The sequence below is a fragment of the Mastigoproctus giganteus genome, chromosome 14 (genome assembly GCF_048544385.1).
Source record: "Mastigoproctus giganteus isolate SK-2022 chromosome 14, ASM4854438v1, whole genome shotgun sequence".
Classification (NCBI taxonomy): Eukaryota; Metazoa; Arthropoda; class Arachnida; order Uropygi; family Thelyphonidae; genus Mastigoproctus; species Mastigoproctus giganteus.
The window spans coordinates 86,834,164-86,857,381 of NC_143588.1; the positions used below are offsets into that span (position 1 = coordinate 86,834,164).

Genomic DNA, 23,218 nt, shown 5'->3' on the forward strand with positions numbered 1-23,218 from the left:
GAGGGGTGGCATTCCTCCATGTGGTGTGGGCGCCACACCTCAACCCCTGCTTGCGTTGGTTCACACCTGGGTGGTCACCCACAGTGGGCTTGTGCAAGGAAGTTATACCCAGGATTACTAACAGTCCCATCATCGGTGCAAGCAGAGGATTTGGCATGTTGGCTACTAATACAAGATCATAAAGAAATCAATTTCGGTATCTAATGAAGATTGTTGGGATATGAGAATCTAAAATGCTATAAGGATGAAACAAAAAGGAGGGGACGGCCTGGCTACACACTTAAGAACGAAGCAGAGAATACAGCATAGAATATCGACTATGAAACAGAACCACAGAATAGCAGCAGATAGAGAGACAAGCTAAAACACTCGTAGAAGGGCAGCTGAAAGAAGCGATAAGATTATGACCTTGGTGGCAAATGAAGGGAAAGGCTAGGAAGTGCTGGACTACGCGCAGTTCTGTCGAGTTCTAATGTTCATTTGCGAACAAATGATTTAGGCCAATTCACAAATGTTTTCAACAATTATGGACAAAAAATGACAGAGGACAGTGGGAAAATCTGAGAAGACAAGTTTTCTTTCAGCAAAACTCTTTTTCTCACCAATCTAGCAGGGTTGTTCCGGATTAAAACGAAAATATATAGGGTACCCTACATACCCTTCAAAAATGTTAATTTCGCTACCAAACAAGCTGATCTATACGCTTTAATACAAAACTGATTGTAGGGAGGCCTCCAAATTACGTTCAATAGCATAACAATATCTCTACCGTTACGTAATTTTCAAATCGCTACTTTATCTTTTCGTAATGAACTATTAAAAAAAAAAAACTTCAACAATGCAAATTTTTCGGTGTTGCAGTAAATTCAGTTGTCACTCTGGTCTTCGATCGCCGGTGGTGGTGGGAGGTTTATGAGGAGGGAATCGTGCAGTTTTATTTCTTGCGTTTTATAAAATCCCTTTAGCACTGCTCTACAAACGCAGATTACAAATAATGCAAGCAACAATTCAATATCTAAACACAATATCTCTGGATATAATACATGGTGTTAAGCGTTTTTGAAGTAGATGAAGAGGTAGGCTATAACTGCATGATTTTTTTTTTTTCGCTGACAAGTAAGAAAAATCAGTAGTGGAATATTCTGAAGATGCGTATTTTTTATTATATGAGCGCGTTTATTATTCAACTCGTGTATTATCAAATTTTCAAAATAAATATATATTTACTTGAATTCTGCCAGAAACATATCGCAAATTTATAGCAATTAAGCTATTCTCCGAGAAGACAACATAAGGGTAAGCTGTATCCTGTCTGCAAATGGGTGTATCCTATGCCAGTTTAGACCTCCATCTCCTACTTTTCATGTGGTCATGTTTACTTCTTAACTTTTTTTTTAAATAAATGTGGAGATTCTTTTTTAAGGGGAGGAGATATATAAAACTTCCAGGAGGGAAAAATCGGGCACAACCAATCACAACAAAATGCAACTCTATTAAGCAAAATTAATACTCAAGATCAATTATAGAAAAATACGTTGGACCAAAATTCATTTCGTTTGCAGGAAAATTAAACTGAATATTTTAAGACAAGACTGCCTCAAAATCAAATGATATCGTAAAACCCTATAGAGCTCGAAAACAGTGATAAGGATAATAACGTGAACCAGTGATGTATCACTGCGAGCTGGAGCCCTGGTACAACGTTTCTTTCTTGATAATCTATTTCTCAAGGTCAGTTTCTCTTTGTCTTTTGGGCACTCCTGAATTCAAGATCTTGGTGCAACTACCACACCTGCACCTTAGGATGACACGCCATTGATATGAATTCAGAATTAAAGTGGGAAGATAACTCGTAAAATAAACAAGAAACATTTTGTTGCTAGTCAGCAAAGACAACCTGGTTACCCACGTTCCAAAAGAAGGCCCGATCCAGTCTGGTGATACATTACCAAGCACAATGCATAAATCGGCATTACAAAAACTTCCCTTCTTCCTCTAAATTAAAAATAAAACTAGCAAAAATACAACTAATACTAGTTAAAATGTTGCAATTAAAGAATGAAAGGGCACGGGCTGCGTCCGCGACTCTATTTTTCTGTTCACAAACAATAATGGAAAGAAACTTTCTGTGCCTATTTGATCATCGATGAGACCTCCAACCATGGTAATGGTATGCTTTTTATATAATTAGCAATATACTTCTTAACTAGAGTAGTGCAATACTGGCACAACTCGTGGGAAGTGCCTCCACAATGATATTTAAGTGTTCGTAGCAAATCTACTTTTCACACTGCTATGTACAAACTACGGTTATTGCTCTAACCAGTACAATAACATTATACACGGCATAAGCTGTTTGAGGCTTTTGTCTTAAATGTTTACTCGATCATTATATTCAGCTAAATTAGAAAATAAGACAACCTTTATATAAACCGCTTTCATTAGTAAACTCCCAAAGTAACCAATTTTAAGCCCTAAAACATACGAAATCTTAGAAGTAAAACTGCTTTTTTTTTTTTTTTTTTTTAACGTGCTGTTAATGAAGAGCAAATGATTTAAAAACAAAAATACACATCTACTACATAACAGGGGAGGGATGGAACTATTTTAAAAGTGTCCAATCGCAGTTTACATTTTAAGGCAGCAAATGAATCTCTACAAGTTTCTCACCTTTGGCTCCTACGGCTTCGGTAGCCGAATATCCCAATTTTATAAGGGCGGTACGGACAAGGTCACTAAACAGAGCTCCAACAGGAATAATGGCAAAACTGTCCATTTCGACTGTAGATTGGACTGCTTCGCTTGGCTGGTTACTCCCTTGAGGATTTGTGACCTGTTCAACTACGCAATGAACTGGGAGGGATTTTCCTGAAAGTAAATAAAATCAAATTGATAACATTTTCCTTAGCAGTAATTATGAAATAATATGCTTTACTGTCTAGTCTTTACATAATTCCCAATAAAATGACATAGGAACAAATTGCAGTTTAATTTTTGAAAAAACTGAAATAACATTGCTTGATATTATCACACATTCAATATATAATATAATATCGAGTTTGGAGCTCACTGACCCTGTTTATTCATTTAAAATAAGGCATATTATATGTCGTCGGAAAAAAAAATATTCTTCTGTGCAAATTCTACTTTGTTTTATTATAAATTTTACAATACCGAGATAACTCGTTGTATATGTGCTATTTATGAATAAAACACCATTTTAAAGAATGAATATTTTTAAGATTCCCCCCCCCCCCGGGATTATATTCGTATTCTCTAAACGAATTAGCCTCAACTTATTCAAGACGCACAAAAGGATAATACTTCAGTATTCTGCGAATATAAATAATACCTATAATATATTACTGAAGAAAAATAAATTTTTCTTCAGTAATGTTTCCGAAAAAATCCAAAAATAATATTATATCCTGACAATTTTAAGGGGAGATCCTCCTTCAAGAGGCAGTATCCATTTTATTAAAAGTTCCAAAGAAAGTTTAGAGAAGCTAATAATTCTTGTTTACAATAAATCAGGAATACAATCGTTAATCGTATTTAGTAGTCACGGGCTTGAATCACGGTCCACTCAAAGAGCGTGTGCTAGTGCACTCTCGCTCATGACCACTCACTAACGTCATTCACTTTCTGCAATCAGTAATTTCATAACAAATGCAATAGTGAAAGTACAGATTACTGGAGATCAGGGCGAATCCCAGAGTCCAGGAGACCCGAGTGCAAGAATTAAAGTTTGATCCATTCGGTCCTCCTTTCCGGGACCGAGCCTCACCCTCTCCCATCCTCTTGTGAGGATGTAACGTAGTGGCTCCCAGTTTCGATTGGGGGAGCCGATACATTACATCCATCAAACATCCTCCCCTTTCTCCGAAACCGGCCCTGCTGCAGAAAAGGTTCTCAAAAGCACTGCACAAGCGACACCAACCAGTGGCAAGGAAAATGCATAATATGCGCCTTCTGTCCATCAAGATTGCGAAGGATGTCACCATTTACTACAAATTCGGAAAGCCAATATGCGAAACACCATGGAGTAAAAATGCTACCTTCAGTGCGATGACATGATGAAAAAATATCTTCAGATACATACGCATTTGCCATCTTTAATATTCTAAATAACATTATTTCTCCCCATTTTTTTTAAATTAGTTTTTATAAAGCAGTAAATTCTAGGAAGGTAGTATTAATATCTATTCATATAGTGATAGCTTTCTAGGGCTACGAGTAATTCATCTCTACAGCTTAGATCATATCAGATATTGCTCGGACCTAAACAACGTTGTGCAATTAGAAAAAAAAAAAGAAATAAGTTAGAGCCTAAATAAATTTGGGATGCATTGCTGAGTGATCGAATACCTATTCGGTATTCGATCATGCAGTAATGCAAGAGAGCCGAATCCCAAATATTCAATCACAGGGGATTTGGCTCTCTTGCATTACCGCGATTGCATAGCATTACATGAAGCCTTAATGGATCCTCAATGACATTAGCAAAAATCCTTGTACCTCCTCGATTAAAATTAATTCAACCTTACAAAACAAAGTTCTTCTACTAAGAGCAGGCATTACACACATAGTTCGACATACTGTACGTAGACTAATAGAGGTCACCCGCAAGCTGAGAAGGAGCCAGTATGTTTCGAAATAGCTGTCTTGGCGGTGCCTTAGATTTTTAAACGTATAACGGAATCGCATGTTCAGATGATCCGATACAATTTAAAAATAAAAGTATAATTAGCACCTTAGGCAGAATCGAAGCTAACAACGTTTATCTGTAAGTTAGACATAAGGCCAAACCTTAACGCCAAGTACTTGGCTCCGATCTTTTGAGGGAGCAGAATATTCCCCTGTGACCAAATACTTAACGCACGTCCCATTTATTTTATTTCGATTTATACATTAAATTATCCAGTTGCAATCCCATAATATTAAGTTTGAGATGTAATAAACAAAAAAAAAAAGAAAAAGAAAAAAAGTTTTTAAACTCTAGGAAGGCCAAATGGGATCAAAAGAGTTTACAAACAGAGACTATAAAAGAATGTCTGTCGTATTTTGTATCACGTGGATTGGAATATGCGGCGTACATCACTCTGAACTCGACCACAGCCACTGCAAGTAATTGCATGCAGTGAAACCAGATATTACTGGTCCTATTAGCAACTCCAAAAACTCCAGTTTGAGGCGATTTTATACAATCGATTATAAGGCCCTTTTATAGCATGACCATTCGTTAGCTTATAAGATATTTAAACATACACTTAAGTATTCTGCGAATATGATAAATTATAACTCAAAAACTGTTTATGTAAATCTGTGCTTTATGATAAGGCAACAATTTCTGGATGCGCGTGTATGTGCACGTATGCACACACATCCGATACCCAATCTTAAAACGACATTAATTGAAATTTTTCACTTTAAGACGTTTCAAAATCGACGGAACAAAATAATTAGCAGTGTGTTTCAAAATAATCTGTAGATAACGCTATAGCTGAATAACGTCATGAAGTTTTTATCAAAATAATTCAGGGAGGCAATAAATAAAATGAATTTTATTTTAACCCTGACCATGCCACATGTGATCAAAGGAATCAAAAAGGTTTGAGAATTGAGTAAATAAAAAGATTCACAATTAACGTTAACTTTATGTGCCAAAGGTAAACGATTCATAACAACTCAATCTATTATAATCATTTAATTATGAAATGTTTTGGTTGTGCAGGTAAAAGGGCTTTCCCTTTTACCCTACGCAAATAACTTAAATTTCAATATATCGCTTAGTAAAATAATTCAGAGATGCAATCAGTGACTATAGTATATAGGGAAGAATCTCCCAATCATCTTGCAATAGTAGGAGTGTTAAAGTCTATGAGAATCACCCGAAGATGACTGGAGGTCCAGCTGTCTATATGAAGCGACTAATCATGAAACAGTTATATAAATCATGTTAAAAATTTCACAAAGAGAAGAATAAAAGTACCAGAGAGAAAGAGAGCAGAACAAAATATTTCATGGACGCATTTTAACAACAATCTATACACATTTGTAATTGTATAAAGTTTGTTCAAATAGACAAGTGTCTATAAATCATTCTATTCAGGAAAAACATCGGGATGGATCATTGAAGAAAATTCTTAAAAGTACTGTATTTAATGATAATCCGAATATGTTTTATCACCTTGAATCCAAGTCAGTTAATTTAATGGAGGCATAAAGAATCTCCAACCCCGCGAAAATTCCTAACTTCTCGGTCATATCCCCCCCCCCCAACCTGTGATTTAGGGAAAAAGATATTATGCAAATCTAATGCTAAAATTAAAAGACAGAAGAAATAAAGGAGAAGATAACTCATGGCGTCTTGTTATTTCACGATATCGCTTCCTGTGCGCAAAGCTCATCATGAGTAGGCAACTCGAACTTCGTGAACAGGAGCTTTGCATTCAAAGTATGCAGGTCTGGCTCCCAACGACTATTTTCCTTCAGAAACCTTAAGTATTACCTTCACAGAAGTCAATTTAAGGAAAATATTTTAAAAAAATAATAATAATAATGAAAAATCGGGATTTTTTTTTTTTTTTTTTTAAGGCTTGAATTCCTTAGTCTGAACATTGAGGTAAGGGAGGAGAGACAATTAAATTTTAAATTAAACGACTATTGCGCAATATGATTCTGCGTATTAAGCGCCAAAGCAACTAAGGCTAAGAGGAGTCAGTATACTGTATCTACAAGTGTATTTTTCGGTTTGCCCGTTTCGCTGAGCGAAACTAGAGTTTCAGGAAATAAAACCATGCAACCCTCGGCCACGTTATGTTTTTGCACAAATGGGTTGGGTTGGGGGTAAGACTGCAAAAAATTCGGCCAAAAGCCATCTGTATATACCAAAACGAGTAAGGGATTTCCATAAAGAAGTGAACATGTTTAGCTACTAACGTAATCGTCAAATCAAGAAAAATAAGTGCTAATGAATCTATAAGTAAATCAATGCACAATAAAAAAAATAATAAATGAAATGTTGAAAAAGAAAATTAAAAAAAGCAAAAAATAAATATATTTATACGTGGTTCAAGTACATGAGTACTTGAACCACGGTCAAATGAAACGAATGTACTACTGTACGCTTGCATTTAACCATTCGGCTAGTAAAGGGGGGAGAAACATAATCAAAAGCCTTTTCTATAGGAGATAAAAGTGAAACGCAATTTACCTTTTCATAATGGCACGTGATGGAAACTGTTTTTGCCTTGCATAATGCGAAAAAATAAAATAATCAGTTGTCCATTATCACTGAGCTTGACAACATTTGTTTCGATTATTTGAAGAACAAGGTTGTGATGGAGGTCCTTTGGGAAGGGGGAGAGCGAGAGATGCTGTTCACATCTTTTAAAAATATCTTAAAAGGTTATTTTTTTTTTAAATAAATATTTTATAGTAGAGACGATAATGTATAAAACTACTAGTTTTATACATTATCTGCAATCCGCAGTTAACAATTTCAAAGAAACTGAAAAAATTATTGGTAGAATATAAGTACCTATCTCAAAGGAATGAGGGTTACATAAAGTATTACAGGGGCTATATGCGGCCGGCCGTTTGGGACTCCTGGATTAAAGGATAGTTCGTGTCACTTGGTTATTAATCTCTCGAATGTGCTGCTGGAACCAATTATGAAGAAAGTACTAAAAATATATATATTTTAAAAGTACTGTCCCGATAGCTAACCATAATAAAGGAGCAACGCTGATTACCAGAGGATTATTCCTGAACATCAAAATCTGATATAAGGCTCAACAAAGAGATTAAATCGCTAGAAAAATAACTCCTCGCCAAAGTGCATTCTTATAAAAAACACTGTTGAGATAGGCTTAATCTACCAACTTAGTCTGCCGAGACTGAAGAGATAAATCTATTAGACTATTTATTGACGCTTCTAAGACGTGTTGCTCTGTCAACAATAATAAGAAAGAAAAGGGGAAAAAAAAAAAAAAAAAAAAACCAGTGACAGTAGTAGTAGTAGTATGTGATGCAAGAAAGCATGTGTATGAGCTCATGCAGCATCAGCCAAAAAAAAAAAAAAAAAAAAAAATCCCATCATTCACTCCAAATGCCTGTCCAGTTCCTCCTTAAATTTATTCAACCTATCAACTTCCACAACGACACATGGAAGTTTGTTCCAGCAATTAACCACCCGCTGGCTAAAGGCAAATTTCCGCACATCTATTCTATATCTGTCTTTTCTTAATTTGAATTTATGCCCCCTTAGGTTCGTAATCTGAACAAGTGGAAGGATCCCATCAGAATTCAGCGTGCTCAACCCATTCAAGGCCTTATACACCTCAATCAGATCACCGCGCAGGTGCCTAGTCTCCAGCCACTGCAATTTTCAGAACTTAAGCCTCTCTTGGTAAGAGGATCCCTTCATTCCCCTCACCAATCTTGTTGCCCTTCTCTCTACACGCTCAAGTAAATCTGCATCCTTCCTAAAATGAGGCCTCCAGAATGTACGCAGTACTCAAGGCGTGGCCTGACCATTGCCTTATACAGAGGAATAATCACTTCCTTTTCCCTGCTAGCAAAATTCCTATATATCATTGACAAAACCCCATGACCTGCCCTGCCCTGGCAGCCTGTCTGCATTGCTCAGAAAACTTCATATCTGCCTGCACAATTACTCCCAGGTCTTTTTCATTTTCTACCACCTTAAGTGTAGTACCACACAGTTGGTACGTTTCTCTGGGGTTACTTCTAGCCATATGCAGTACTTTGCATTTGTCAAGGTTAAACTTCAGTTGTCACTTCTTAGCCCATTTGCCTAAATTATCTAGATCCTGTTGCAGTAACACACTGCCATTACTTCGACATTAAGCCTGATATACCTTCATCAATATCATTGATAAATATACAAAACAACAGTGGATCCAACACCGAACCTTGTGGGACTCCACTAATAACATTAGTCCACGAAGAGCAGCACCCATTGATTACCACCCTCTGTCTTCTCCCACCTAACCATCCTTTTATCCCTTGTAGCATCTTACCCTTAATACCATTCTGCTCCAATTTGTACAGTAGTCTTCCATGCGCAACAGTGTCAAAAGCTTTCCTGAAATCCAAATATATGATATCAAAATTATTTTTTGCATCCAGTTCCTTTGTAACCACATCATAATATCCCATCAAATTTGTCAGACAAGACTTTCCCTTAACAAACCCATGCTGTATCTGAATTATTGCTGCAGTCTTGTCTAGATGATCCTACAATGCATTTTTAACCAGTGACTCCATTATTTTACCCGGAACAGAAGTTAAACTAACTGGTCTGTAATTACTCGTGTCACCCTTCGATCCCCATTTGTGAATTGGAGATACATTTGCACATCTCCAGTCCGTGGGAACCTCCCCTGAGTCCAAGGATGCTGTCATAATTATGGCTAAGGGTTTGCTTAGTTGCTTTGCCACCTCCTTTAATATAACTGGATAGATCCCATCCACTCCAGGTGCTTTTCTTATGTTTAACTTCAACAATTTCTCCTCCACTTTGTTCTCAGTTATTACAAAATCATTAAGTATCCTGCTACAATTTGATAACCTTCTGCCATTTTCAAACCTTAATAATTCCTCATGTGTGAATGTAGAAGCAAAATACTCATTCAGTTTGTTTGCTATCTGAGCAGGATCATCAACAGTCGAACCATCGATGTCAAGTGGACCAATTAGATTCATCCATTTCCTTTTAGAGTTTATATAAGTAAAGAAATCCTTGCTGTTTTTCTTAGCATCTTTTGCCAAGGATTTCTCGTAATCTGCCTTCGCCTGTCTAACTTCCTTTGACAATTTATAACTTCGCTTGATAATTTATATACATCCCATGTATTTTTCTTCCCTGTTACGAGTCTTATTAGATAACCATTTAGGCCTAAACCTTGAACAAAATTTCTTAATAGGTATGAAACTTTTAGTAGCATCCACGATTAATTCCTTGAATGCTTCCCACTTAGGATTTACTGTTGATAACATCGTCAGTTGATCCCACTGTACAGAATTTAAAAACTTTCTGAGACCACTGTACTCACCTTTACGGAAGCAAAAACCCTTTCCTTTCCCCCTGATGGTAATTATATCTTTAAGTAAATCCCACATCAGTACACTGTGATCACTGAAACATAGTGGTTCCTTTATCTGCAAATTCTTAATACACGAATGATCACTGCTGATAACCAGATCAAGAGTATTAGTCTCTCTGGTTGCCTCTCGAACATGCTGCTGCAGAAAACAATCATGCAATAAATCCACAGAAGTCTGACTAGCGTGTGAGTGACCAACCCACAAGTTCCAGTCAATATCTGGGAAGTTAAAATCCCCCATTATAAGACATTCTGATTTACTGGCCCACTCTATTTCTCTGTATAACTGTTCATTGTACTAATTCGGCCTATAACACACTCCTACTCTTATTTTTGCTTTCGCAGTGCTTATGTCACACCAAACTGACTCAACAGTGCACTGTTCATGTATATCAACTGGGTGCACTTCTTTTGATTTTATGTTTTTCTTAATTAACAGCATAACACCTCCTCCCTGTCAATCCTTTCTGTACACATTGTACTCCCCAAATTCTAGCTCTGCATTCCTTATATCAGTGTGACACCACGTCTCTGCTATCCCAACAATATCCGCCATTGATGTCTTGACCAACACTTCAAATTCATCAAATTTATTTTCTATACTTCTAGCATTGGTATACATGCAAGCATACATGCTCCTATTCACCCTAACACATCCCATATACTCACCTATTTCAGGATGACTGCCATCCGTCCCTGAAACCCCCAACACCCCTCGCTCCAGGTCGCTACTTATTCTAATAGAAGTTATAGACAGGAATATTAAAAGCAACGTTTAAGTTCAAAAAGTATAAATAATAATTTTAAAAATCTGGAAAAGTATTCAGAAAACTAATTAAAAAGCTAGAAATCTGCTAATAGAAGAAATGTTTCCTGAAACTCTAGTATCGCTGAGCGAAACTAGTTTCAGGAAATAAAACCACGCAACCCTCGTCCACGTTATGTTTTTGCACAAATGGGTTGGGTTGGGGGGGAAGACTGCAAAAAATTCGGCCAAAAGCCATCTGTATATACCAAAACGAGTAAGGGATTTCCATAAGGAAGTGAACATGTTCAGCTGCTAACGTAATCGTCAAATCAAGAAAAATAAGTGCTAATGAATCTACAAGTAAATCAATGCACAATAAAAAAAAATAAAATAAATGAAATGTTGAAAAAGAAAATTAAAAAAAGCAAAAAATAAATATATTTATACGTGGTTCAAGTACATGAGTTCTTATGGTTCAAGTACATGAGTACTTGAACCACGGTCAAATGAAACGAATGTACTACTGTACGCTTGCATTTAACCATTCGGCTAGTAAAGGGGGGGGGGGGGAGAAACATAATCAAAAGCCTTTTCTATAGGAGATAAAAGTGAAACGCACTTTACCTTTTCATAATGGCACGTGATGGAAACTGTTTTTGCCTTGCATAATGCGAAAAAATAAAATAATCAGTTGTCCATTATCACTGAGCTTGACAACATTTGTTTCGATTATTTGAAGAACAAGGTTGTGATGCAGGTCCTTTGGGGAGGGGGTGAGCGAGAGATGCTGTTCACATCTTTTAAAAATATCTTAAAAGGTTAGTTTTTTTTTTTAAATAAATATTTTATAGTAGAGACGATAATGTATAAAACTGCTAGTTTAATTAATTTCCTGCAATCCGCAGTTAACAATTTCAAAGAAACTGAAAAAATTATTGGTAGAATATAAGTAACTATATCAAAGAAATGAGGGTTACATAAAGTATTACAGGGTCCACATGCGGCCGGCCGTTTGGGACTCCTGGATTAAAGGATAGTTCGTGTCACTTGGTTATTAATCTCTCGAATGTACTGCTGGAACCAATTATGAAGAAAGTGCTAAAAAATATATATTTTAAAAGTATTGTCCCGATAGCTAACCACAATAAAGGAGCAACGCTGATTACCAGAGGATTATTCCTGAACATCAAAATCTGATATAAGGCTCACAAAGAGATTAAATCGCTAGAAAAATAACTCCTCGTCAAAGTGCATTCTTATAAAAACACTGTTGAGATAGGCTTAATCTACCAACGTTAGTCTGCTGAGAGTGAAGAGATAAATCTATTAGACTATTTATTGATGCTTCTAAGACGTGTTGCTCTGTCAACAATAATAAGAAAGAAAAGGGGAAAAAAAAAAAAAAAAACAGTGACAGGAATATTAAAAGCAACGTTTAAGTTCAAAAATTATAAATAATAATAATTTAAAAAATTTGGAAAGTATTCAGCAAACTAATTAAAAAGCTAGAAATCTGCTAATAGAAGAAATGTTTCAGAAATAAGCAGAATGGTAAGACATTGGAGAATCAAATAAAAAAAACTCTTTACTAGACATGGAGAAGACAGACAAAATAGCGCTTTAATGAACATCAACATATTTGGTAAATATTTGAACAGAGCGAATGAATGGAATTTCTCAATTACGGAATCTGCTTGTTTGGTAGAAAGATGTTTCAAATACGAAAGCAGGAAAGATAACAGCTTAAGTTAAGGGAAGAACAACTACCAAACAGCCGCGATGAAAATGGATATAAGTAGCCATTAAAAATCGTTTCCCACAGATGAAAGATCGCCCCTGGATTGTCATTTCTCATACAGTAGCTTGGCGAATACTCAGGGTGGTTGGAAAATAAATTTACCGGATAATCCGAAAACTCATAAATGTGACAAAAACGTAAATTTATTTATATACATATTAATATTTATAAAAAATATACTACAGCGCAGGAAGATTTGACATAATTTAATACGCGCATATTTTTTGGGGGGAAAAAAGGAAAACAACGAAGTTTGCTTTCTTCCTTGGTTGGCCTTGCAATAGTACTGATTAGGCGCCTCCGTAGCCAGGTGGGCAGGAGCAGCAGTGCGTAGCACACGCTTCTTGATTAGACCGGGGTTCGAGCCCGTGACCACCAAATACGGAGGGTGCGGAAAGGTCAGGGAATAACCACCGCATATCCCCGGTGCAATATGGCCTTAGTTACTAATGCTCCTAAAAAATAAAAAAAGTCAACAACAGTACAGTACTGAGTAAATTTCGAAGCATTATCTTGTCAGCGAGAGCAGCGTCTCTTTGTTGTTCCATATAGTCGAGTAGAGACTCCAAATGAGAGAAAGCAGGATTAACCGGTCAAAAAGAGACTCCAGTTAATTCGCCCCCGGTTAATCAGGAGTATTTTCGAACAGAGAATCTTATCCGGAGTATAACAGAAATAAGCCGTTTATTTTCCTTCATACAGGGTGTTTTACAAAACATAGGCTCGATTAGGACCTAAAAACAATAAATAAAAACATGTGTTCGATTCTGAATGGTTACGGAACTTGGTTGTTTAAATTTTAAAAATGTCCATGACGTTTTCAATGGTTAAAAGTAATAAAATATAAGCAAACATGCTTATTATTAATAAACATTTTAATAAGCATGTGTCTGCTTATTCTTATTTATTATTTTCATTACGTTTTACCATTGAAAAGTCGCCAATTTTTTAAAAAAAATTCAAATAGCCAAGTTCCATAACCTTTCAGAATCGAACACGTTTATATAAACCTTTTCGCTGTTTTCCAAGTCTTAGAACGATTCTGAAAGTATCACATGTTATGAAATGCCCTGTATAACACCTTACCTTTTTTTTTTTTTTTTTTTTTTTGGTAGTTGTTGGCACATTGGCTTCTGTGGCCATAATGCACCTCCCAAGGTTTTTTGCAGTACTTTGATCCAAGCCCGAGGCGGGATTCGAACCCGCGACCTTTGGGTTGTAAGGCAGGCACTTTACCCACCCGGCCACCTTACCTAACTATCTTATAATCATACTACTGTAGTCTCATAATTCTAAATCTGTCGCTTGCGATTTATTAATCACAATAAATAATTTACTTTATACGTTTGGTTTAAAGCTAGCCGTAATCCTATATTTTAGCGAATTCTCATTAGGTACTTTCCCACTATCCCGCGAAGGTTCATAACTGAATCAAAGTAGGGTAAAAGAAATATCCAATTCAGCTAATGCTAGTATCAAATATTATCCTGTACCGATCAGTCTTGCCAGTTGCGATTTGAATATATCTGGCTAGTTCAAAACAAAATGTCAGAATAAGCATATTTCCGATTAATAACTTCTTTGTGAAGGATAACTGAATGATCCCCCCCCCCCCGGTGTGTATGGTTTGGGTAAATACTATTCATTCTAAAGACAGAAAAATATATACTGAGGATGTCACGGTTAAATTTTTTTTATTCTACCAAAACAGAATTTACAACATAAAGTTGGCCTAAGGCTCCATTGATCACATGAGCACCCTAGCTTATGCGAGACAAAAATTACAAAGCTATCATTTTTTTTTTTTTTTTAATTTATGATTTTCTTCTAATATGCAGCGATGCATGCATATGATCAAGTACGTGCTCTGAATTACCAACAAAGTAACTATGGCCATGGGGCGCTCGGGCATTGTTAGTAAATTGCTTACGTTTTAAGATTGGTTTGACCGGATGAAGGGGAGGGGGGGGATCCATGTGTTTGTACTTTATAGCAATTATGTTAGAAAAACGGGTCTCTCAAAATGAGCCGGAGTACACCGGAACACTATTCTGGTTCATGATATACATAGGTAATATCATGTACATACTTGGTTATTAAATAAGATATTCTATTAAGGAGCGCTCCGGTTTGTAAAATTTTCCATTTCAGTCCCTAAAGTAAGAGAAAACAAGAGACTTTAATAGATGTGTTAAATAAAATAAATAAACGTATGATAATTACTAGTGAGAATAAGAAATTATTGATATTTTCAACAAGAGGCGCAAAAATTTTAAAAATGTTTTCTACCTTTTGTTCTTATTTTCATAAGCTGCGCAAGATTCTTACAGCTAAAGTAACAGCTCAGCAACAAACACTGATCTGTCTTTTAAAAAAAAATAGTAAGTGTTAACGATTTATTCGAAGCTAATCATAAAGCAGACATGTTCGGTAATTTGTTGTCTCACGGCAGTAGTTACGCCATCCCCATAATTTGACAAACGTACACCATGTGGTCTTCCAAATAAGTTACTAATTCTCTCACTGAGGTGTGACAGTCAAAGAAATGTGGACAGCTGGGAAAAACAGAGAATCAAAACATTCTAACACTGACCCACCCTTCTACTCACTAGAAGTTCGGCACTAATAGCTGAACCATGACTTAATCCTGACGATTCCCAGTGACCCGGCTTCTCTTTCAGTACCACATTACGTCTCCTGACAACATCTAAGATAATAGTCCCCACGGTACCCTGACTACAATATCTGCGCACTATTCTAGTTTCCTTATAGCACATTACAACCACACCCATTACGCGGTGAAGTAACTCAACATACCAAGCAGCTCTGCTACTGTCAAGGAAGGGTAAACTAACTCTGAATGAATATGACCGCCTTAAAATTAAGTGTGCGCGCGCGCGTGTTTTTTTTTTTTATTCAGCAGATGGTAGTATGTCGTGCACGTGCGACTATATACTGTTTCACCATAAGTTGACGCCAAAGAAAAGTTCAAGGTATTAATAGAATTTTAAAATATATAAACAACTTAGTTCCATTACACATTTCTTCCTATTAATGTTAATTTATATCCGCCCGTATATAACTTTGTAACATAATAGTGCTTTTAAACGTGGACAACGTTTAAAATTTTAATCTCTATCCCCCTTCCCCTTTCCCCCAGAAATAAACGTCGGAAACCGTTGAAAAGGCAAAATACGAACGCATATTCAAAACTTCGAGAAGAAACATTCAAGGAGAGCAAGTCAACATTGACAAAATTATAAGTGATAAATATTAATAACTGTTGTTATTTTTAAATATATATTGGCATATTTAAAGTAATTTAGATTTCTTTGAGCAACAATATAGAAAAAAAAAAAAAAAAACTATCCCATAACCAGTAACAACGGCAGTGTGATAAACTCCAACTGAATGGTTAATGCTACTTATAATAATAAAATAAGATAAGATAAGATATTAAGGGTTATGGTGAGCAGTATCTCTTTTCCTAATATGAGATATATTAATTTAACAACAGGATAAACTGCAAAATACAAACTACTACTTTTTATTGCAGGGGAACATACTCATATATGCATCCTAAATCCTTGAAAATAATACAATAATATTGCAGGATTGTTTCAATGCTGTAATTTAAATAAAATCGAAATTCACCTATTCGATTTCGATCATGGGGAGACTTTCTGTCTCACTAAGCACCAGTACTCGACACTAGGGCTCACCTATTCTGACAATGCTATACATTTAAAAATCTAAGACATCGTCAGGAACTATTTTCAAGCTGACTGACTTTTCAGCAGCTGCCGAGTGGTTTCTATTAGCGAAGATATGCCAAATTGTGAATAACGAATTTGCTGTACATGAACAGACAAGAGGTGTCTGTTCATGTACAGCATGAACAGACACCTGTTCACAGACACCATTTTTAAAAACATAACCTTTAACCCCGAGAATTGGGCTGCATTTGTCCTATGCAGTACAATACTATGGGACTGTAGGAATATTTCAATGCGATAGCTGAAATAAAATCAAAATTCTATACTTAACTTGCGTTCGATTTTGATCGAGAGAAATTCTGCTTTCACTGAACATAAGCCTAAGCTCAGTCTCCAGTGAAAGGAGTAAATCTGTCCGTGATCGAACTCAAACACAGGTTAGGTATATGAATTTTGATCTCATTTCAACTGCTGTATTAAAATATCCCTGTAATCTTACAGCACTGTATTGCGTGAGGCAAACGTGAAACATAACGGCCGTTAAGTTTTTAAATGGATGTTTTACTTCAACACACAGCTCGGCTGTTTATCACTTATATGAAATGAAATACATCATTCACAGTTCGGCACACATTCGCTAATAGAGACCACTCGCCAGCTGATGAGAAGCCAGTAAGATTCGAAACAATTGTTCTGTAAGAGTCTCAGATTTTTAAATGTATAGCGGAGTCACCTATTCTGGTGATGCTATACGATTTAAAAAGATATCAACAACTTAGAACCGTGGATAACAAATTTGTCTGTAGATTGGACGTAAGCCCAATACTCTACACATGATGAAATCGAATGCGGGTTAAGCGTCGTACAAATTTTGATTTAAAAATCATATTTTCTCATCTGAAATTATCCTTTATATTTGAACAGTAACAATTTTTGGCATTAAAATTTGACTGTTATAAGCTATGTCTATACTACTTTTCGTTTTATAGGCGAATTCGCGTATATATATATGTATTATGTCTATTGTCTTCACCATGTCCTTCTGTCTTCATGTAAAAGAGGGATTCCTAGTGGACGGATTTTCATGAAATTTTATATTTGGACATAAAAAAAAAAAAAAAAAAAAAAAAGAAGAATACCGGAAGGGAATAATAAATATTATACAGTTGAAATTAAACTGAACGACTAAGTTCAGAGAACATAAAAGAGTTATGAAGTGTACTATAAAATTATAATCTTAGTAATTAACTGATACTGAGGTAACTATATTTACTTTACACTTCTATTAATCACAGGAAGATCATTTAATTTAAAGGGAATAATCGAACGCACCTGAAATGTAACGTACTGCGTACATTAATTTTTATTTTTTTCACAACCACACAAAGTACCGATAACGAACACACTAACGACAATGAATGAATGAATGAATGTATAAGGGACTAATAAGACTAAAAACGGTTTAAATGCAAAGTAAATAACATTTCCTCAGGGTGCGGCAGCAGTATTGGGGAGAGGGGCATGCTGCTCTGCTACAATATGAGAATGGGGGAATTGCCAGAATATCAATGTACTAAATGGCATTCACAGTTCTAGGAATGTCGGGAATACGCCAGAGCCAAACACGGAAATAAAAAATAATAAATTTTCTGTTTATACTACTAGACGACCACACGGTCAGAGGAGTTCACAAGCCAGACAGAATACATGAAACAGTACCCTATTTAGTAGTAATGAACCACGGTCACTCAAAGCGCATGTACTCTGAATCCTCGCGGTTGACCAGTCGGCTCCTGCGGCTGTTGATCGGATCAAAAAACAGTGTCGTGTTTCGTAACTCCACAACACAGCTTTCCAACGTTCAGAGACCGATTGCGATGAATTGTGCACCTGGAAAATTGACACTATGCGTTGCGTGCTGTGATGTTTGGTTTGAGTGTCGCAGCTCTTCCGTAAAATCCAATACGATGCAGTTCGCTCCCTACGTGTATCGTCCTTTTACTGATATCAGTTTCTGTGGCCTCCCCGAACTCTTGGTTGAGAGTATTCGATGAGAACTAATTGGATCACTCTTCTGAGAGCCTTAGGAGATGATTTCCAGGACAATGAACGTCCTTCCACTCTTCCCATACGGTGGCATCAGTATAGGAAGAGTGGAAGGACGTTTTTCTGTTTCAGCATGACAATGTCAGATCATATTGCACGGCATGTGGTGATTTGGTGTGATGGCATGGGCCTATAAAAGCTTCAATGACCACCCGCCTTAACTCAAATTAACACCTTTGATAAGTGAAACGTCGGCTTCTGGACAAGCCGCGTCCCAAATCAGTAGCTGAGTTGACCACCGTGTTGAAGAAGGAAAAGACCAAAACACCACCTTCCTATTGCCAAAAGTTATTAGGAGTCTACTGATGAGGATACAGACTGTAATTGCGGCCAAAAGTGGGGCTACGCATTATTAAAGGATGATCTGTGAAACATTATGCTCCCAATTTAATCAAAAATATGTTTAAAGCCTGACCATTGCCTTATACAGAGATAATCACCTCCTTTTTTTCCTGCTGGCAAAATTCCTGTATATCATTGACAATACCCCATGACCTGCCCTGGCAGCCTGTCTACATTGCTCAGAAAACTTCATATCTGACTACACAATTACTCCCAGGTCTTTTTCATTTTCTCCCACCTTAAGTGTAGTACCACACAGTTGGTACGTTTCTCTGGGGTTACTTCTACCCATATGCAGTACTTTGCATTTTTCAATGTTAAACTTCACTTGCCACTGTGTTTCAATGTTAAACTTCAGTTGTTTGAGAGAAAAAGATCAAGCGTGTTGGCTGTATGATTACGATTGTCCCGTTTTCTTGTAGATAAATGAAAAATCTGTGCAAGGACATTAGTACTGTAATTGCAAAAGGCTCAGCATCTCGACCAGCTGGGTCGGTGTGACTAGAAAACGGAAGCCAGCCTCACTGTTAGCAAAGTTAGACTGGAGAAAGTCAAGTTGCAAAGAAAGGAAGTCAAAGAGCTCCAAGTTATTAGTGGAGTTGGGAGAACGGTAGAGACAGCAGTTAAATTTGACACAATGAGATATAGAGATTTTAAGCCAGAGAAGATCGAAAAGAGGAGATTCCAAATTACCAAGTCTCTGACAGGGAATATCGGAACGGACATATGAACAAGTACCACCTTTGAGGCGAAAGGAACCATACAACGAATAATTTGGGTAACTGAGATGAGCAGTAGTTGAACTAACCGATAACTGAGATTCTGTCAAAAAAGTACATGGGGTTTGGCAGACTGCAAGTGGAAATGGACATCGTTGAGATTAGAATTGAGACCACGTATATTTGTGAAAAAAAACTAGAGTGTTTGGGAGGTTTAGATCTTTTCGCAGATAAGCTTCCTCTATTAGTTTGAAAATTCATGGTGTATTCAATAGTAATAAAAGGTGGAGGGGATATTCTGTATGACGTAATGAAATTTTTGGATATAGCGTATACACGGTAAGAATATACGCAGATCCTTGACATAAAGTGGCCTCGACAATGCCCCCCCGCATACACACTACTCGGACTTCCTCCAGTCACTATCTGGCAGAGTAGAGCAGCAAGATTATACACTAGCTGATCTGCAAGCCTCATAAGGAGTTACCAATAGGTTCGGTCCGGTGTACTAATTAGCGGCCGAACACCGTTTTAGAGCTGTACCTTCGAAATGTAAGGCGGATTGGATCTCGCCATGGTGTTCATCATAACCTCAAGTCATCAGTCATACTGCATGATGGAAGAGATGGGGGAAGGATTGACGAATTTAGCTCTGGAGACTAAACATGGGTTCCATCACTTGAAGCCTCCAATAAGCAAAGTGGTAGAAGACATTTGGCTGAAAAACATTAGCATTAGTAGATAAAAAAAAAAAAAAAAACTCTCCCATTTCAGACCGCCATTCGTTCTGAAGGTCGGTCCAGCTCACCCTTAAAATTTATTTAAGCTATTAGCTTCCACAACAAAAGTTGGAAGTCTGTTCCACCAATCAACTACCCGCTAGCTAAAGGCAAATTTCCGTACATCTATTCTACAACTATCTTTCCTGAATTTGCAACTGTGCCCCCTCAGGTTCTTAGTCGGAGCTATCCCATCAGCATTAAGCTTGCTCAACCCATTCAAGGCATTATACACCTCAATTAGATCGTCTCGCAGGTGCCTACCCTCCAGGCGCTGCAATTTGCAGAACTTAAGCCTGTCTTGGTAAGAGCACCCTTTGTTTCCCTCACCAATCTTGCTGCCCTTCTTTGTACTCGGTTCTAGCAACTCTACATCCTTCCTAAAATGAGGCCTCCAGATCTGTACACAGTACTCTTGGTGTGGCCCGACCATTGCCTTGTATAACAGGATAATCACCTCCCAGTCCCTGCTAGCAAAATTCCTATATATATGTTGACAAAACTCCATGACCTGCAATGGCAGCCAGTCTGCACTGCTCAGCGAACTTCATATTTGATTGCACAATTACCCCCATGTCTTTTTCTCTTTCCACTTCCCTGAGTGTTTTACCACACGGTTGGTACGTTTCTCTTCGGTTATTGCTACCCATATGCAGTACTTTGCATTTGTCAATGTTAAACTTCAGTTGCCAGTTCTCAGCCCATTTTCTCAACTTATCTAGATCCAGTTGGAGTAGCATACTGCCTTTACTGTCGTTAACAATCCTGCCAACCTTTGTATCATCTGCAAACTTGAGCATTAAACCTGATATACCTTCATCAATATCATTGATAAATACTGAAAACAAAAATGGGGCCCAACACCGAACTCTGGGAAACTCCACTAATAACATTTGTCCACGAAAAGCAGTGTCCATTGATTACCACTCAACTATCCCTTTATCCACTGTAGAAACTTACCCTTAATGCCATACCTCTCCAATTTGTACAGCAGTCTTCCCTGTGGAACAGTATCAAAAGCTTTTCTGAAATCCAAGTACATGATATCAAAATTATTTTTGGCATTCAGTTCCTTTGTGACCACATCATAGCATCCAATCAAATTGGTCAGACAAGATCTCCCTTTAACAAACCCTGTGTCTTAACTATTACTGCAGCCTTGACTAGATGATCCTGCAATGCTCCTTTAAGCAGTGATTCCATTATTTTACTCGGAACAGAAGTTAAACTAACTGGTCTGTAATTACTCGTGTCACTCTTCGATCCCCCTTTGTGAATTGGGGATACATTTGCACATCTCCAGTCCGTGGGGACCTCCCCTGAGTTCAAGGATGCTCTCATAATTATGGCTAAGGGTTTGGTTACTTCCTTTGATGCCTCCTTTAATATGTATGTAGACATGTATACATATTAAAGGAGTATACTCCTTTAATATAACTGGATAGATCCCTATCCCCCCCCCAGGTGCCTTTCTTATGTTTAACTTCAACAGTTTCTCCTCCATAAACAAACTGCAAATGCGCCAAATTACGTTTGAAGTCTTCTACATAAATTATCTAGAGTCGGGAAAAAGAATACCCTTAGCGTCATGAATTATTGGAAGTTTTAAAAAAAAATACAAACGCCGGAAAGTACAGCACGATATCAGCACACTTAACGACATATATCAGAGAGAGAAAAGGAAGGAGATTAATGAAAAAGGGAAGTGTTTCGTAACTGTTTTATAATAACGCTTAAGGCTTAGTTCATACGTCTGTGCAAACACGTTTACGCCTCATAACCTTAACTACTTTGGTGCAAAAAACAAAACATGAAACAAATTCAATAAAACTATTTAACACAGTGTGATGAAATATACAGGGTGAACTGTCAGAGAGAGAGAGAGAGAGAGAGAGAGAGAGAGAGAGAAAATTTTACAAAATTCGCAAGTACTTTTTTAGAGTTGGCTAGAAGTTTACAGAAGTAGCAGAAACCTTTGGTTCGTGTTAGTTATTTGGATATCCAAACGCTGAATTAAATTAAATAAAAAACGAAGTAGTCATCGATAAGCACGCAAAAACTCTTGTATATTGTACATACGTTCCTCGCACCTTAGTCTGAAAATATTCACACCCTTCTAGCACAGTGCCGTCCCGGGGTGACCCAAAATTTCTTGGGGAAATAAACTGATTTTAGTAATAATAATAATAATAAAACGTTGTTACGTTTTCTGAGTTGACTCTTAATAATCAATTACATATAGCAATTTAGTCATTACGGCAACATTAAATCAAAGGATTGTTACTATTTCAAATTTATATTTCAAATTAACTTCGTAACTGATTAGTGAAAAATATGCAAGCGACTGCGCAAAGACAATGAACCGACCCTGTAAACGTGTGTCAGTATTGAGTCTTCGCGTTCCATGTGACGTGTAAAACTAGCTGTGCGCGAACCTGCGTACACGGACGTCATCGAGGTCACCAGAGGCTCGCAAGATGAACGAGTTGTGTTCTTACGGACCTCACTGCCGGAAACGATCCCAAAGAAGCTAAGTGCTGGCATTCCGGCGACTTCGCAAACACACGCATAAAGGCGGCATATGTAAGGAGCTCCTTCGGAAAAATGAAACACATGTAGGTGACTACATTGTGCCGCGTCCCCTTATTTGACTATCTCAGATTTCCTTTCCCTCTTTTCTCCATAGCCGCTCGTGCATCATCACTGCACACAGGACAAACAATTTAGGTCTAACGACTGTTCGGCAGACAGAACGGCGGCAACAGCAGCAGTCGTGGAGCCAGGCGGACTTACCCCGGGCGTGGGCCTGCATGTTGATCAGGGATTACCGTAGTATATCGTCCGCACGCACTCCGACGCTAGCACACCGCGTCATCT

At 37.3% G+C, this 23,218-nt stretch overlaps 1 protein-coding gene across 2 annotated transcripts in view; it reads right to left on the reverse strand.

The window, feature by feature from the left end:
* Window positions 1-23,218, reverse strand: part of LOC150075321 (homeobox protein dve-1-like) — a 404,285-nt gene that overhangs the window by 132,155 nt on the left and 248,912 nt on the right. For both annotated transcript variants that reach the window (XM_090388929.1, XM_090388927.1), the window contains exon 3: window positions 2,671-2,868. In XM_090388929.1, the coding sequence (XP_090245055.1) occupies window positions 2,671-2,868 (198 nt within the window). The remainder of the gene's footprint in view (window positions 1-2,670; window positions 2,869-23,218) is intronic.